The sequence below is a fragment of the Eupeodes corollae genome, chromosome 1, assembly GCF_945859685.1.
Source record: "Eupeodes corollae chromosome 1, idEupCoro1.1, whole genome shotgun sequence".
NCBI classification, from domain to species: Eukaryota; Metazoa; Arthropoda; class Insecta; order Diptera; family Syrphidae; genus Eupeodes; species Eupeodes corollae.
In genome coordinates, this window is record NC_079147.1 from 5731365 (window position 1) to 5748069 (window position 16705).

At 33.1% G+C, this 16705-nt stretch overlaps 1 protein-coding gene across 1 annotated transcript; it reads left to right on the top strand.

The window, feature by feature from the left end:
• Positions 1–5501: 5501 nt before the first annotated feature.
• LOC129942386 (myb/SANT-like DNA-binding domain-containing protein 4) lies at positions 5502–6512 on the top strand. Its single transcript, XM_056051293.1, has 2 exons — positions 5502–5928; positions 6010–6512. Exons 1-2 carry the CDS (start codon positions 5502–5504, stop codon positions 6510–6512), a joined length of 930 nt encoding a protein of 309 aa, XP_055907268.1.
• Positions 6513–16705: the final 10193 nt, after the last annotated feature.

The following is a 16705-nucleotide window of genomic DNA, read 5'->3' on the forward strand; positions in this document are numbered from 1 at the left end:
ACCAACTCTATAACCACCACAACTAAAATCATTAATTAATAGCATTTATAACACTTCTATATTTAATAGTTGAATTTTGCGTGTAGTTCGAAAGGGTTGATGACGGTGATGGCCTCCTTTGAAGTTTCACAAAAAATTGAAGAAAGAAAGTATAGATTAACGTTTCTTTTATCGTTTATTCTCTTTGTACTTTTGTTCGAAATCATTTTAAATGTTAATTATTTAAATAAAGAATAATAAATCGTTTAAAATGTGAAGTTTTCAGTTGGACTCTTAGTACAACATTCTCTTATATAAACTGAAAAGGATTTCATTCAGTCCATTATACCGTCTGTGATTTGTGAAGTCCTGCCATTTGAAAATAATTTGAAATATGTCTTTGGCCCTCCACCCCCATCTTTGGTAGAAGTATAAGATGGGAATATACAAATTTGGTGGATGTATTCCTTTTATATGTCTATAACTTATTCCTTTAAATTTAAAGTAGACTTAAGTATCGTTTAGTTCTTGAAAATTACTGTACCATGAAAACGTTTACTGAAAGTGTGAAATTTAGACATTTTATCCCGAATCAGGTAAAATCTATCAAACCTAAAAAAAGCTCATGGATTGTTTCGGTTATTATAAAGCACATTTATGTGCAGAGTAGTGTGAAATGTAATGTAATGTAATGTAAGTTCAAATGGAAAAAAAATACTACAATGTCTCAAAGGTAGTAAAAATGTCTGTTTATTTGGAAAAAAAACTATGAAACAACACGTCATCCTCGGTTCTAACGCTCGTTCACAATGACACTCCCTATGTAAGCTTGATTGCAGTTGTACTGAAAGGCATTGACTTTCACAAATCTGCTGGCCCGGACAGTATATCCCCTATTGTTCTGAAGAGGTGTTCTTCAACGTTGGTAAAACTGCTGCGTAAGCTTTAAGAGCGGATGAAAAACAGAACTTGTACAGCCTGTCCTAAAAACGCGAATCCTCTCCACTATTGTCTAACAGCACTCACGTCTTTTCGCTCCAAGGTCATGGAAACGCTGATCATTTCTTAGCTAGAGAAATATCTCGAACTACAAAAGTTTGTTAATGACCAATCTGTATTGAATGGTTTAAAATTTGAAACACATAAAATAAATGTTGGTGTCCTCCAGGGCTCCGTTTTGTCTCCGCTTCACTTTTTGGTATTTATTAATGATCTCTAGCCTGTTACTTCTAATCTATTAAACTATTTCGCTGACGACAGTACCTCAGCTTTTCATATTCGTTTCTTGATTTACGTCCTTGTACTTCGGTTGAACTCTAACGACAGCATTGTCCAATGGAGAATTGAGAACCTGTCTCCTGTCGTTAAAGAGTAACTTAACTCCGGTGCTATTACCCATTAGCGGCACTTTGATCCAGGAAACTAATCAATTTTCAGTACTCGGTATGTGTATCGGAGATCACCTCTTCTGGAATGATTACATATTCCACACTGCCAAAAATGCTGCTAGGTGCTAAGGATTTCCTTGACATTTTCCAAAAAAATGTTTCATTTTCTGCGGCCCTACTGTGTAACTCGATTATACTTTTGATTCTATCCCAAACTCATTTCCGATTCTACTTTCAAATCGTACAACGTTTGGAAGTAGAATCGGATACCGGTTACACCAACTTGTTTTTAAAAAATGTTGTTTGACAGTTAAAAACAAAAAAAAACATCAACAAGAATAATTATTACAAAAATGATTATTAAGTTATCAGCAGCATTAAAGTTTGGCAACAAGAGGTTACCAAACCAATTAGGTGATGACAAGAACCCTGTAATTGCACAACAAACTATGTCAAAAATACTTGCCGAAGTTTTGACTTCAATCGAAAGAGTCATGTTCCCACTAATGATGAATTTTGAATTGAATGAGAAAGAGCAACGAAAGTTCATACACTGTTTTTTCCAAAAATTACCAATTTTTTGAATTCGAGCAATTTCATTGTAGAATCGAGTTACATAGTAGGGCTCCTGATCTAGATGTAATTTAAAGCCTTCATTCGTCGAAACTTAAATATAATCAGCATATTTGGGCAAGTTTAAGTTTTTAAGATAGAATATAAAAAAGAGCTTTAAAAATGATATGCGATAGAAGTTTTACCGAAACATTTACATCACTTGAACACCGCCGCAATGATGTTTTATGCCTTTCGTTGTTTTACTGATATTTTTACAAACCAGCTAAACTTGCAAAATTCAGATTGAGCTCATTATTCAGAATTCTCATCACTTTCACCTTGAGCGCAATTTCGGACGTCTAGTATAGAGATTCTTTTTTTTTAACCGCACGGCGAGAATGTAGAATGCTTTACCCAATTCTGTTTTTTACAGTTCGATAATTAAAACTTTAGAACCAATGGGCACGCATCTCCTCTTTTATCCTTCCGTGAAACATAGTGTAATCTAATCATATATAGATTGACAGAGAAAACTACAGTAAGAACACGTAAGTGATACACTTCAGTATTTAAAATGCACTGATTTTGGTTTCAATACAAAAATAATTAGTTTTCAACTTTTAAAAGTCGGGCTCTAACATAAAAACTTATTTCATCATAGGATAATTTACGAAAGTTTGTTGTACGGAACAAATGTTGTAAGCATTATTTTAGTCGCTCAGAGTTCATAAACCTTTCTAGGACTGTTTTTCCTGCTGTATGATAAATTTCACACAACTTATTTATGCAGCACAAAAGCTATAAGGGTGTGTCATTAATATTTAGGCAAAGTCGGTTGAAAATTGGATTTCAAAATTGTATGTAATACTTAATAAATCTTAGCAAATTTTGAAGTGGGAAAAAATAAGCAGAAGGTTAGATCTATTCAAAAACCTAAAAAAAATCAATTCTTCGAAAACTCAATGATAAATATATACTCTTCGAAGATCATAACTATCCTTCAAGGAAATTGCATCCCGAACTATCTTTTTTGGAGTGATCACAAGTTTGACGTTCCCAAAAACAGTTTTATTCTTTTTGATTTGGTGGTAACTCTAAAGTTCATTTTATTTCATTTGTTTAGGACTCGAGCACAAAAATAATATTTTGAAAGGTGGTACAGTGTAGCTGTACAGCTTGTACATTTCGTCGTTTTATCTTTTCCTCCACTTTCCATGCATGCATATGTGACCAAAAATCACCCGAACAATGTTTCTTTGCGGAAGCATCCTAAGTCGCTCTCATGTTTCTTTGATAGGGTCCAAGCATGAGCGCCATAAATGAAACGGGAATGATGACTGTCTTGGAGTTTACTACTACTAAGTCCAAAGAAGCACCGATTTGCAAGAGTTATCCTTCCTTTCATTTCAGTGCTGGTGTCGTTCACTGAATTTAAAGCGGTCCCTAGGTAGACAAAGTCCTTAACAACCTCAAAGGTATAGCGGTCCATGGTGATGTTTTGTCCAAGACGTCATCGTTTAAAGTCCTTTTAAACTTCTCCCCTTCCGGCGCAATGCTAAAAAACGCTCCACTGATATCATGCTTTGATTCAAAATTTGCCGTAATGTGAATGTTGGTCGGTGGGCTTTAATGATATGGACCCATCAAGTTGTTGAGGAACAGCTTCAGACGTTCACATAATACACCAGAAAGGATCTTATATGTGCTGTTCTGTAGTTGACGCAATTTAAAGGGCCTCCTTTCTTTCTATTGCATTCCATCCCAAAAAAACAACATAATATCCGTACATCTATTAATGCTTATTTACCTTTGAGCCCAATTGTGGACTTATATTCCTTCATTAATCGCACAACACGAATGTGTTATGTGGCTAAATATTGTCCAGTCCAGTAATTTGCAGAGGCATTAGCCTTTTAAACATCACGTACAAGATCTTGCCCCGCGTATTATGTGAACGCCTTAAGCCACTTGAGTGACAAACTAATTGGTTCTTACCAGTGTGGCGAAACACACCATCTTTTCATCGATTTTAAAGCAGCTTATGACAGTGTACGAACGAACTATACCGTGCCATTTTGAGTTTTGATATCCCTACCAAACTGATACGACTTATTAGGATGACGCTGGAAAATGCTCGTTGCTGCGTCAAAATTGGAAGAAACTCGACCGAAACCTTCGAAACCACCAGAGGACTTCGACAAGGCGATGCGCTGTCATGTATTTAGCTGCTTCAATATTGTTCTTAAAAGAGTGATGCGCAACACCAACGCCAAAACAAGTAAACAGTTGAGGAATAAGGTCCTATCGCGAAGTACCAAAGAGACACCGTACAAAACTTTAATTATCCCAGTCTTGCTGTATGGTGCAGAAGCATGGAACCTCTCCCAGGCAGATGAAGGATCTCTTGGTATCTTCGAGCGGAAGGTTCTGTGTATTTTTCATATAAATCAGTTATTTCTTCCGAATTCAATTGTTGCCGTCTTGAACCCCAGACCTTTGGTGTGACAGTCTTATTGAAAGCTTCAAAAAAATAATTATAATTAATTAGAAAGCTACTCATTTTTGACTCACCCTACTATTCATGTATTCATGCATAAGTACCCAAGGATATTTTTTTTTCTAAGCCTTATTTCTTTTATGAGTCATCAGTCATAACAGAGTATAGCGTTTTCGTTTTATTGACAGTGTATTTATAGCTATTTTGTTCCTAGATTAAATTGAACTAAGCGCAGTCAATGAAAAAACTTTTTTTGCCCGATTTCAGTTTGATTACAAACAAGACAACAAAAAACGTAATTTTGCCTTTGGATATGTGCTGTTATGATAAAAGAAAAAGGGGTATGTACGAATATGTATAGCTTGAGGTCATCCTTCCTATGTGGAAAGTAGGTGCTGATGTATTTATTTTATTTGTATGTGTGGATATTTTAAAGATGAAAGCCTTTATATTCTTTGTTCTGCATATTTTGACAACTTAATTTATCTAAACCTCGAACTGGTATAAATGACTAAGTTGCTGTAATTTGTATTTTATTAGTAGAACCCGTCACTGATTCCGCGTTTATTTTTTATTCATTAGTGATTAGCGGAACTGAAAATCAGGAGGGTATTATCAGTTCCCATTAGTCTTAAGGTTGTGAATATTTAAATTTAGAGTATGTTTTATTTTTTTTTTACATTCTTGCAGCTAAAAAAAGAATTTCTTTGCTTGAAAATACGTCAACAAATTTGCTGAATGATCTGAATATTGTTTAAGAGGCATTCATACCCAAAATTGATTGGTTTAAAATTTGATTTTTGTTTTTTATCTCTTAGGCCCGTTTGCTGATACTCTTCTTAAATCTGTGCCATAACTAAGTACATCTTAAATTCTAAGTATAACATAATTTATTTTTGGTTGTCAGAAAATTTTTATGTTCCACTTTACTAAGTTACACATAAAATGAAACGTAGCTAACTTCGCTTAGATGTAAAATGTCAAAAAATTCAAATTGTGTAAACGTATGTGTGATATTTCATAAACGGTAAATTTATGAATAGATTGTAAGACGCTTTGTGTTTGTTCAAAAGTTATTAATAATGGCTGACAAAAAAAGGACAAGAAATCCGAATTTTTCTCTAAAAGAAAAGCGAACACTTTTAGAAAGTGCTTATGAAGAAAAAGCAATAATTGAAAATAAAAAAACAGATGGAGTTACGTGGAAGGAAAAAGAAACAGCTTGGGAGAGAATAGCATCGAATTTTAATTCCCATTCGGATTCAGCATGCTACAGGACCGTCGAAGCACTCAAAAAATTTTACCAAGGCTATAAAAAAGAAATTAAGAAGGTGGCCGCAGACGAAAAAATGTCCAGAATTAAGACTGGAGGTGGCAAGGCCATAAATGTACGCGATGAAAACTTTGATCTTGCCATATCCATTATGAATCCAAAAACAATAACTGGATATGAAAACATTTTTGATGGTGATGGTGCAGATGAGTTGTTCGAAAATGAACCCGGAACCAGTACAAACATTGTAAGAAGAATATTTTGTTGGTTTTTATTAACTTTATTATGTGTGTATTTTTTGAATTCACACATTGAAGAAAAGCAGGATGATGAACCAATTAAGGATTGGGGAAAATACAAACCTAGTCAATTGAGAAACCCGATACATCCAAAATTAAAGAGAAGTCATGAGAATATATCTGATGAGCAGGAAGTTATTTATGAAAATATTGATGACAATAGCCCAAAAACTAGCATTCTTATGTCCAAAGGATTTAAAAAGCAGTTTGACAATTCAACCACAAAAACAGAGAATAAAAGTAACTGGTGTGGAAGGCGCAGACCAGTTGCTTCAACATTACCTAGCAGCAAAATAACCGAGCAATATTCACAGCTATCGGAAATAAAAATTGAGCTTCCTAAGCTTCAATATGATACCCAAAAAGAGGAAGCGACTCAAAAAAAATATACAGCCTCTATTGAACACGAGTTAAGAAAACGTTCTTTGGAATTGGATATAGAAATAAAGACAGAATTTCTTAAAAAAATCAAAAGGGATTCGTTCAGAATGTGTGAGACATGTAGACTTGGGAAACCTTAATCCAAAATAATAAACATTTTAATACTACATTCTCAAAAAAAATTCTTATACCTATGGATATGTAATTCCAAGGGTACATAATTCATATTTCTTTAATTTTTATTTTGTTTTAAAATGAAATTTATGTTTTTGTTTTGTGCAAGAGTTGCATGTATTTTATTTTGTTTGTTATGCTTAAGTTACGTGTTAATAAAAATGAAGTTTGAATTAAATTATGTTCTTTCAAATTATCTCTACGATTTTACAACCTTCTGAAATAGTTGTTTATCAGGTCTTTGCGTTTTTGCATCCCGCCGTTCGATGAAGTTTGGTTATCGTTTCCATTCTGCGAAATATTAGTGCACGAGATCGCTCCTAAATTAATTGCGTTTTGCAGTTGAAACATGCATCCCTCCAAAATCATTAATACTTAAAAGATGATTGCCTGTAGCAAAGAATCGTAGAGCTACCAATAGCTGGTTTATGGGTGGAATTGAATTATTTCTGGAAGACGGAAAATTTTGTTCAACGATTTGTTATAAAAGTCATGTATCAAACCTGTTATAAGGTCGTTCTAGATCCTTCTCAATTTGTTCTAATACAAAGTCAAAGTCAAACGAAATCTTTTGTAGAAGGCCAATTCATCGAAACTAAAAAAGTACTCATTCCTATCGTAAACCTGACGGGGGACGCCAACTTCCATCAATTCAAGGACCTCCACATCATCTTCCAGCAAATCGGCCAATTCAAAATTCATTGTTATTATTTTATTTTAGTTTGAACAAAGAACTACTTTTTTGGCACTACAATTTACTGAAATGTCAACACACAACATAATCTCCTAAGTGAAACTTAAGGTTTTATGCCCTACTATATCTTCCCCATAAAATAAGTTTCACTTAGGTTCATTTATGTCAAACTTTGAGTTCTGTGCAAACCATTAAGCACAACTTAGTAACTTATGTGGAACTTAAATAGTTATGAGTCGTATCAGCAAACGGGCCTTAGTAATTTAAATATGAGTGTTTTGAAAAATGCTACTGTAATGTAATCTACATGACTGTTTGAAAATCACGAGACAGACACAAAAGCCAATTTGATAAGAAACTGAAAATATAGATCATTTGAATGTTTGTTTAAATATTATCATACATATATACATGTGTACATATATGCATGTAGTGTGATGTGTGAACGGAAACAATGCAAACAGAACCTAAATTAATACTGTTGAATGTTATGAATATTTCATCAATACTAACAGAAAAGCTTAACAACTTATTTTGGAAGAAATTGCTTCAAGATTTCGTGTAAGTACTTATTTTAATATTTTTCATTTAATTATTTACAATATATATACAATCATATATATATATACATATCTATGCATTCGATATGTTTGACCAAGTCCTTAAGAAATAAAATACTCCCTTCTGAAGTTTTTCTCCTTTCAAAGTAAATAACCTATGCACCTCATTATGTTCAATCGTAATGAAAACCTTTAATAAAATTAGAATCAATTAAATAGTATATCAGATTATTTGCTACCCATGAAAATGCAAATATTAACGTAAATGACTAACATGAGCAATATTTTGAGTCATTTGGAACTTTGTTGAAATCACATGTGATACTGCATGCAGAACACACTTTTCCAAGACCGCATTATGAACATTCTAAGCGGCCGAGTTTGTAGAAAGCGATACTTTACACCCTTTATGTAGGGTCTACCGCAGTCCTTGCTACAGGGTTATCTAATCTTGGTTACTTGAGACCATTTTTAGTGAACACAATTTTAATTTTCTAGTATGTTTCTTCTCTTGGAGTTTGTTTCCATTTTTTGCCCTGCTTTTGATATTAAAGGCTGATTTACTTCAAAATTTATAATATGTTATAATTTAAACAAAATAAAAAATAAAGATTCAGTTGAAAATCTTTAAAGTTATAGTTTAAAAAAAAAGAATACCAAACAATTATAAGAACCAAAACGAGGAAATTTTCTAAAGTTTTCCGACTTCAAATAGTCTCAGCTTCTGTGGTGGGGACTTTTCATAACATCTCAAAATAATAAATAATTGTAAATTGTTAAGTCTACGAAAATGTGAATCCTGTTTCCCGTCAAGAATAAAGGGTTGGCCCAAATATTTCAAGAAAAGTGGATACTTTTTAAATTTTTTAAAGAAAATATTAATAAAGTTTCACATTGAATAGATATAAATAGTCTCTGGCAAATTAAATGATTTCTTTTGTTTTAAACTAATTCATAAAATTCAAAACATTTCTTTCGAATTATTCAGTTATTGTTTTTCTTTTTTAAAGTGAAAATCTTTTTCCCTTTATTATTTCCGAACTGGTGTATTTTCTTACAATATTTAATCATTTGTTTAAGATACCAACATTGATCACAATTCTGGTGCCTTCCTTTATGTTATTTGAATCCGTCCCCGAAATTGATTGCATGCTCTGGCTATAATGGTATTTGTATTATTTCTATTCATTTGACATAGGTGCTGTTAGCTTACTAGACTGAGATAATTGTTGGAATAATTTTCTGCCTGTAATTTGTATATTCAGCTGGAGCCTTGCTAATAGCTCTGGGCAGTTGCAGAAGAGAATATTTTAGAGTGTTTCATAATAAAGTGCTTAGTCTTTGTTATGATGCACGATAAGTTTATTATTGTAGGTTGTTAGATGTACGTATGTTCAGTATTATTAAAGTTCCCATACCTAAATCAGACAAAGCTGTATCAAAATATGTTTTTTTTTTTAATTAAGATTTATTTGGTTACCAATATTTTTAATTGGATTTTAGTAGAGCTTTAGTTTGTATTTGAAAAAATTTCATACTTTAATGAAAATATAATTTAATCATTATTATTTATTAATTTCCACATAAATGATACAAATTAATACTTAAAACTAAACAGCACTAGCACAGTAACAAGGCTTTCTGCTGGTATCTTAAATAAATCGATGTACAAAATAAGTTGATGTAAAGATCCAAGGGGAATCAAGTTTAAGAATTTTTAAGATTTGAAATACAGATTTTATGTTTTTTTCAGTAGGATTTGAAAGCAAAGTTAGAAAAGTAGTATTTATTAAGAACATTTTTAAATAAGCTATTGACTTTAATGCATTCTGCTGTTAAATGTTGAATTGATAATATAGTATTTGTTTGGCAGAGGTGGCAAAATGGTAGAGGTTCTTTTTTTAATAAATGGTTGTTGGTTATTTAGGTTAGTCCAAGTCTCAATCTTGTAAAACACTTGTTCATTTTTGATGACGTGGTTGTGGGATAAATGGCAGGTTCGCCTTCTTTGTTAACTGTCGAGTAGTGGTGAATATGGTGAGCCCAATATTCCTTCCGCTCAGTCCTTTTTGGGTGGGCCGGGCGGTGTTGCGTGACCGCTGTGTTGGGGCATACAGAAATAGTTTTAGCTTTTTTGTCTGCGGCTTCATTTCCCGAAATGTTGACATGCCTTGGGATCCAGACTAATCTTAATTTTTGACCCTGCGATATAATGTTGTCTCGTATTTTATTGATGATTGGTGTTCGGTGCTTTATGTTTTTTATGGCAGATAATGTGGAAATGCTGTCGGTGAGGATGATGGTGTTTTGTTTGTTGTTTTGGCGATCATTGTTGCCCTTAAAATTGCTAAGGCTTCAGCAGAGAAAATTGAAAAATAAGCTGAAAGTTTCTCAGTGTTTGTCAACGACAGAGTATCCAGTACCTTCACTACTCTTGGTTCATCGGTGTAGAGTGCGTTCCAGGTGTTTGTAGGATAAGTCTGCATAAGGTTTAGGAAAAGTTGCATATACTTTTCTTTAGGGGTATAGTGTTTGGGATATATAGATAGATGGGTGTCGATGGTATCAAATGTAAGTTTCCATGTCAGGAACTTTTCAATGGGTATACTTTTAATAGTAAGGTCTATTCCGAAGTCTTTTCCAAAAGAGAGGACTTTAAAGAGGGTTGATGGTTGCTTAGGTAATTTCTTTCCGTGAATTGTCGAGTTGTATGATTCGCATATTCTTGGGAGAAGTTTCGATATGAGGGAGTCCCTCCTGTCTTCGATAGCGTAAAATCCACCTTCCGCCATCATGTTTATAATTGGTGTTGTTCGGAACGATTTGAGGCTAGCCCTTATTGCTGCGTGATAGATTGGGTGCAGGATTTGAGGGTTTGAATTTGCAGTTTTGCCGTAAATAGTAAGGCCATAGTCGAGTTTTGAGCAGAAAAAAGCTTTTGTTATGTAAATGAGTGTTTTAATGTGTACAAAGCTGTTACGTGAAGATAAATATTTTATAACATTAGGTCTAGATGCTAATTTTGTTTTCAAATCTGTACAATGTTTTTTAAAGTTAAACTTTGTTATCAAATAGTATGCCTAAGATGCTTAAAGTATTTACAGTTCGGATGTTTATACTGTTTATATTAATAATATGATTTGTACAATTGTGTTTTGTACAAATGTGTAGATGCTTATTTTTATCTGGAGGAATAATTGCACCTGACTGGGCGCACCAGTTGCTTATGGAAGTTATAACATCCTTAAATAAATTGATCGTTCGTGACATATTATTACATTTGGCCATTATATAAAGGTCGTCGGCGTATAATGATTGATCTATAGTTTTGAATCCTATGATTATGTCACTGATGTCATTATAGGCATTACAAAATTGGGTCGAAAACTTATTATCGTTAGAATAGGTAATATAATAATTTTGTCTAGATTAAATACTTTAATTTGTGCTTAATCTAATAATCAATAATTTAGTTAGTTAAATATACATTTCCCGCAGCGTGATGGTTGGTGCGTTGGACTGTCATGCAAGGGGTCTTGGGTTCAATCCTGCCTTTTTCACCTAACATTTTTCACGAGTACTGCCTATTGCGAGGAATTGACAAATTCTCCAAGAGTTATTCTTGCCATGAAAAGTGTTTTCTCAAATTAGCCGTTCGGATTCGGCCTAAAATTGTAGGTCCTTTCCATTCCTGACAACAATACTCGCACACAGGAATGGTTGAGAGTTGTAAGTCACTAGGCACTGGTTCTCCATGGACTGTTGCGCCACCTAATTAATTAATTAAAAATATACATTTCAAATTTCGTTAACAAATGTTGACCCCTTTCTGAGATATCGAGTTTTAAAAATAAAAAATCTTTTAAAAATTAAAATTTAATCCTTTGATCATCGATAAGAATTTGCACAAAGAGAAATTATTGAAATCGGTTCATTAGTACTTGAGAAAACTTAAAAACAAATTAAAGGTTTAAGGGGTAACCTTGTGGAGCAATACCGAAATATGTTTTTCTTGTAGAAAGAAGCCAAATTAAGAATACAAAATTTAGAGGCAGTTTAAAAAAAATTACATATTTTAACAAAATAATTTGTATGGTGACAGCTGCCATTTTTCGTATTAATAAAATGAAAAAAAAAACGCCTTACGCTAATCGGCTGAAAACCTTAATTTAATTTCAATCAACAACAATTGTTTGAACTGTAGGGCCCAGAACAGACAGGCGAAATTTTCGACTTCTCTACCATCGTAATGTTATGTTTAAATGCTCTATTTTAAAATTTTGTACTAATGCGAAACTTGGAACATAATTCCTATATGTCGCATATTTTCGTTATGGGTAATTATTTTTTGATCATAAACTATTTCAGGGATAAAATTGATTTGTCTATTTCTTCTAAATGTTTTATGATCAATATTTATCTTCTTTCTTACTAGTCTGAGATTGATGTCAAAATGCTTCTTGTTAGGGACAGTTATGTCCTGGATGGTTAAAATTTTGTTTATGAGTAAGTCTATCCATTCGGTGAGATCCCCGTTCAATTTCTACTATCTTTCTTTTTGAAGAAAGAGTCGCCGAATTGTATTGCATTTCTTCTAGCCACTTGATGAGTCTCTCCCCTCTTTCATTTTTTGATCCATATCCATAATGAGTTTTCTTCTTTAGTCAATCTTTTTCCAAGTTTTAAATTAATCCCAATTTATGTTTTTAAAACTTTGTCTTAATTCTTCATGTTTTTTCGTCTGAAGAAAGTGTCCTGACATTTGTTAGTACATTTTGTTGATTTTTAATTGTTTGCATATTTTGGGAGTTTTGACAAACCCTTCCCACGATGATTGGAAAGTTGATAATTAATATATTTAAATAGCTATTTGGTATTGTTAGTTTTATTAAAGCTGAAACTGCGTTGTTTTGAACATCGTGGGCTGTTTTATTTTTCTACCAATTCGTTCGTATTTTTTTGAGCCAGAAATTTCATGATCGGGTTCATGGTACCTACACTGGGGCTAATGCGATATGTCTATAGCAAAATATCTCGCATTTCCCCTAATCCACCTTGATTTTTCAGTTTTATCCACTTGATGAATATATTTTAATAATTTATGTTAACATTTTGAATTAATGTGAAAATTTTACATAATTTAGCAATTTAACTAAAGGCTAAAAGTCTCTTACAACAGTATGTATCTTGAGGGTTGAATGCAACACACTGTTGTATCTTTCCAGGAATACATTACTTTTTTTAAGCGGAAATCTAATGTTTGAACGTAATATGTACTTTGATATAAAAAAGACTAAATCCATGGAACAAATAAGTTCAATTACGGTAACTATGTGAAACACAAAATCGCAAATTAAATTAAAAGCCCTCAAGGTATTTATATCAATGTACTATTTCAAAATCAGATAACACGTGGAGAATTTCATAAATCGTTACACAACATGTGTGAATAATTTATCCCCTTTTAATTTAATCTCAAGCACATGGATAAATGAACATATATCTATTTGAGTTCTATTAGCTCACGACGAAGAAATAGCTCAAAAAATAAATACGTCTAAAATTTTAAGTGCTACTCGTACATATTTTAAAATGTAGATGTATCTTTATTTTTTTCATAAGAAGATTAATTTGATTTAAATCCCAAAATGCACATAATTCCATTGGTACTTCAAGAACTAAAATGTAAATGTTAATTTTTAGTTTATACCCAAAACCTCAATTGATGAAGAAAATGTAATCACATTTATAATAAAACACCTGAAGGTACATTTCTATGCCACATGTGTGAATAAATAAACCATTTTTCATCAATGAAGGATAGAAAACGGAAAATGTATGTAGGAACGAACAATTGTAGATTAATTATGGTAGAAGGAACTTGAGAAATAGAAAGATATTTACTTTGCCTCGAGTAAAGATACAATTTACTGTCCTACTTACCAGGATTAAATACCCAAAAGATTTTGAGAATTTGCATACGGACGAGTATTATTGATAATATTATTTGTTCATTCATAATAATTCAGGTGAGTTGGACATATTTCTATTGTTCTTTAAGTTGAATGGGCACATCATTCGTTCTTAAATGCAGTACGAAGTAGTCAGTCGTTGGTAACATTTGTTTAGCATTATATCATGTGTGATGAAGGTTGCAACTGATTACTTCTGCAGTGTTTGCAAATGAAATTGAGTATAGGGAGAAAAACATTAAATTTATACCCTTTCCATTATAATAAAGAGCTATAAATAATATCGAGTGATTGTGAGGGAAATCATGCATTTTGTGGGGGACAAGGAGCTTCAGTGATAGATTATGCAATTTTATGTGAAGATTGGGAGATCAAAGAAATCCCATACAGGGATAATTTTAAAGTGGTTGTTACCTTTCAATGGCATATACAACCAAATGAAAAACCTGTAACAAGCTATCACTTCCTAAACTCAATGGAATATCTTAAGAATCCAGGCATAAAGACAACAACTTGATTCAAAACTTCAATCACAACGAAATGTAGACTTCCCTATTTTAGATCAAATTATAAAGTCATCTTACCCTCAACAACAAGGCAGTGGAAAAAGGAGAAAATTTAGAAAGGAGCCTTGGTTTGATGAAGAATGTGAAATTGTTTGCACGGTTGAGAAATTTCCGAAATTCCCACCGATTTTTAGAAGCTTGCGTGGAAATTGGATGGTAAACAATTCGCAGTGCATAAGAAACTGTATGCAAACATTCTATGTACTCATTTCAAAGAATTATTGAATCCAAGCAGCAAACAAACAACTTGCCACAAGTGATATATGGATTCAACAACGAAATCCTAGATACGGAAATTAACCTTAAAGAAGTGGTATTACCTCTAAGAAATCTTAAAGATTGAAAAGCGGCGGGTTCAAATGGTATTCCCGTTGAGTTCTATAAATACGGAACAGTCATGTTAAAAGAACGTCTGGCAATATTTTTAAATGTAGTATTTGAGGGGCATATTTCCGTAAATGAATTTCGAGATACTATAATCTTCCCGATACACAAAAAGGATCCTTGTTGTGTGCACCAAACTATCGTGGAATTTCTTTTCTTACTCCGACGCATAAGATTTGTACAACTCTGTTGCGGAAGAGACTCACAGCGTGGTTTGCTGATCAGAACCTGTTAAAAGAGACTCAAGCGGGTTATAATCAGGGTACTCTACAATAGATAACATTTTCATTGTCAGGAGGCTAGCTGAAAGCTTTATTAAGCAGGGAAGAAAATTGTATGCATTCTTTATTGACTTATTGACGAAGTGCTTTATTCTACAAAGCTATATGGTCTGGGCCTGTCCCTGAAATTCGGAAGCGTTCTCGAAAGATCTGTATAGAGGAACACAGGCTGCAATGTGGAACGGAACTGAGCTTTCTGATTGGTTCACAACCACCTCGAGAGTAAGACAGGGGTGTATATTGAGTCCCATCTTGTTTTCGCTCTTCACAAATGACCTTAGAGATTACCTTCCAGGTGGTGTTGATTAAGCAGGATTTCGTACTAAGCCATTATTTGCTTTACTTTAGGTTCAGCTTATGATAAATAGAGTATACCACTACTGCTGCCTTTGGAACTTTGCAGTCAACGCTCAGAAAATTTAAGGTGATGATATTTAAGAAGGGTTGTGGACGAAATGCATCGAATGAAAAGTGAAATTTCAACAGAGCAGATATAGAATGTGTTAACGAATACAAATATCTAGGACTAATTTCAAGAAACCTGAATTTGGAGAAACCTTTTAGCGAGAAACTTCAAAAGGCAAAAACTACAATTAATATTTCATGGAAAAGACGCTTTATGAATGAAAGTAAAGCTCACAGTAGTAAATATAAGGTACTTGAAGTAGTTGCAGAAAGTATCCTTTTGTATGGCTCGCAAGTATGGGGATGCAAGTAGTTTCACACGGTGGAGAAACTCTTAACACATTATGTGAAAGGAATTTTTCGTCTGCTAAAAAATACGCCAAATTACTTGATTATGCTGGAAACCGGACTATCACCTCTATTTATAAAGATCGTAAAGATGCAAGCGGATTATCTCCTGCACGTTTTAATTTAAGTATGAACGAATAGCGACTTGTTAGAAAATTAGTAGTAGAAGATGTCGAAGACCAAAATCACTGATACAGTGAGTGGTGGAGTCTCGCAGAAGAATGCAATTTAAATTTGAATTTAAATGTGGAAGAATTTTTGCACTGTAAAGCTCTTATGTACAAGGTTATAGCAGCGGTAGATAAGAAGTGTAAAGCAGATTCAGTTGGGTCCTTGTTCAGAACAACTTACAGTAGGTCCAACCAAAATCTCTCAGAAAGGAACTACTTCCATGATGCAAATATTGTAAACGTTATTGCTATAATGGTCAAGTTAAGAAACGAACTACTTAACCTTAAATTCATACCGCTCAGACCCGATTAACCACAGAAGTGTACTATTTGCAATTTAGCAGAACGAGAGAACGTCATACATTTCGTCAGAACGTGTCCAAATTTAAGGGAATCTGAAAGAAATATTCTTGGAAGTGAATTTTTATCATAGGAACAAGTTCTTAGTATGCTGAATCAGATGGATGTCTCCAAGCTCTATAACTATTGCAAAGTTGCGTTACGATATAGATCCAGAGTTATGACTTCTGACGCTTTAAATTTGCTAGTCATTTGTTTTTCTTCTCTGTTAATTTGGCCTTTTTAAAATGTTTTTTTTCTTTCTTCTAATTTGTTTTTGTTTGTTTTATTAATAACATTTATTTAATTTGCTAAAGTTGTCAATCTGGCAGACGGCAAATGCCATCATGCTATTATGGTTTTTTGTAATAAAATATTTATGTAATGTAATGTAATTTAATCTTTAAATCAATAAAAATCTATTATCTATCTATCTATCT